Source organism: Montipora foliosa, chromosome 2 (assembly GCF_036669935.1).
Source record: "Montipora foliosa isolate CH-2021 chromosome 2, ASM3666993v2, whole genome shotgun sequence".
Classification (NCBI taxonomy): domain Eukaryota; kingdom Metazoa; phylum Cnidaria; class Anthozoa; order Scleractinia; family Acroporidae; genus Montipora; species Montipora foliosa.
This window is the reverse complement of record NC_090870.1, coordinates 28,553,118-28,555,237: the sequence shown is the minus strand read 5'-3', so window position 1 is coordinate 28,555,237 and position 2,120 is coordinate 28,553,118. Positions and strand designations below refer to the sequence as shown.

Genomic DNA, 2,120 nt, shown 5'->3' with positions numbered 1-2,120 from the left:
GGTTGAAAATGCTACTCGGGAACAGCGCACCTTTACCAATCTGTCTCATATCTGTGCAGTTCTCTCCTGATTGTATTATCATCTAAATCTTGAATTGAACGACCAAGTTCCTTCTCAGCACCCGTAAAATTCGTCCCATTGTCCGACCATATTTTCTTAGGACTCCCACGCACTGAAATGAATCGGCGTAATGCTTGAATAAACGCGTCCGTTTCCAACGAACCAACATCCTCAATATGGATCGCTCTACTATTGAAACAGATGAAAATACATCCACAGACCTTCGCAAGGCTTCGCCCACGTTTCACATGGAAGGGTCCAAAAAAAATCTAAACCCGGGTGTGTAGATGGTGGCTGATAGGTACCAATCTCTCTGCTGGAAGATCTGCCATCACTTGCTGCATAGCAGGCGCGTTACGCTTACGGCAACTGACACACTTATTCAACACCTGGCGAACCAGCGATCTAGCTCTCAATATCCAATAACACTGACGTACCAATGACAACACATGGCCAGAATGTCTCAGGATATGATGGTAGTAACGAACTATCAACGTGGACACCGGGTGACTCTTCGGGAGGACCACAGGGCGAGCCGCTTGAAATACAATGGGTGCACGATGAATTCTTCCGCCAACACGAATGACATCATTAACCAGATTGGGCTTAGATTGGCTAGCTTGCTATGACTCTTCACTTGTCCACCCCCTTTAGGAGCCACATACTCTTTATGTAAGCATTCTCGCTGGACAACGCGCACAACTTCTCTGCTTGCCTACTGTAGTTCAGAAAGAGTCGGGGGCATTGCAGGTACAGCGTTATGGGTTTCCCTCCGACACCGCTTGATAAAGCGCAGCACCCAAATAAATGGGGCCAGGATGAAAGACGCTGCAAAAGGAGATGAACTTGCGACATGTTTACGCTTAACAGGAAGTTTGAGGACTTTCGAAGTTCCTTGTCGTCATCTTGTGCTTCTCTGACGGACACTGATGGCCATGTATGTTTTGGTTGCCAGAGGAATTCCGGGACTGTCCACCACCGACAATCTGCTTGGAATACTCAGCACTGAAACCACGTGAGCCTTCATCAACTGGATTCATAACACCGGGAATGTGATGCCACTGTTCAGGAGAGGTCGTTTCATGAATCTCAGACACACGATTCACGACAAAGGTTTGAAATCGACGCATTTCATTCTTGATGTAATGTAAGGATGTCATGGGATCAGACCAGAAGTACGTTTCATGGACTTGGAAGTCAAGTTTTTTCAGGATTGTCTTGCTCATACGTGTTGCCAACACTACGACCTGTAGCTGACGCCGAGGGATAGTCCACTCCCTTATGAGTGCATTTCGGGTTTTCCCCATAACAAAGGAACAGTGGGTCACTCCACGCTCATCAACAGATCAACAAAGTAGGACACAGCATCGTAGCCATGCTGGGAGGCATCAGCAAAGGTGTGTAGTTAAACCGTCGCCGGTGTGCCAAGAGTCTGGGTCTTGTAACAGCTTGGAATCTCGATTGTGATGACGTGCGGTAACTGCTCAAGCCACCTTCGCCACTGTGTGAGATACGGTTCTGGGATTTCTTAGTCCCATGGGAGCTTATTTCTCCAGAGTTCTTGCATCAGGCTGAGAACACGAAGGGAGGGAGGAACCCCAATAGATCAAACAGAGAGCTCACCGTTGAAAGTACTCCCCGCTTGGTAGATGGCTTACACGTTGCCATGGTTTTGAAATTGAAAGTATCGGATTGCGCATCCCAGTACACACCCAATGCTCGTTCCGTTGGTAACTGATCCAGATCTAGGTTTCGATTGGGACTTGCTCTAAACTCGGATGGAATTGATTGTAACACTTCACGACCGCTACTCGAAAACCTTGTGAGACGAAAGCCACCTTCCTTCAATAACTTGGTTAGGTATGATGCCAGGTGAATGGCCTTTTCAGGCGTCGGAGCCGACTTTAACACACCATCAACATAGAAGTTTCTACGAACTGCCTTGATGACTTCAGGGGAATAAGTTTCTTCATTGTCTTGTGCTGTCAGGTTCCAAGCTTTATTTGCACAACAGGGTGATGACTTGGCCCCAAATATGTGGACCAGCATCTTGTAATCCT

At 47.4% G+C, this 2,120-nt stretch overlaps 1 protein-coding gene across 1 annotated transcript; it reads right to left on the bottom strand.

Moving 5' to 3' along the window:
- Positions 1-923: 923 nt before the first annotated feature.
- LOC137991435 (uncharacterized) lies at positions 924-1,367 on the bottom strand. The gene has a single exon (XM_068836523.1). It carries the CDS (start codon positions 1,365-1,367, stop codon positions 924-926), a length of 444 nt encoding a protein of 147 aa, XP_068692624.1.
- Between the last annotated feature and the right edge of the window lie 753 nt (positions 1,368-2,120).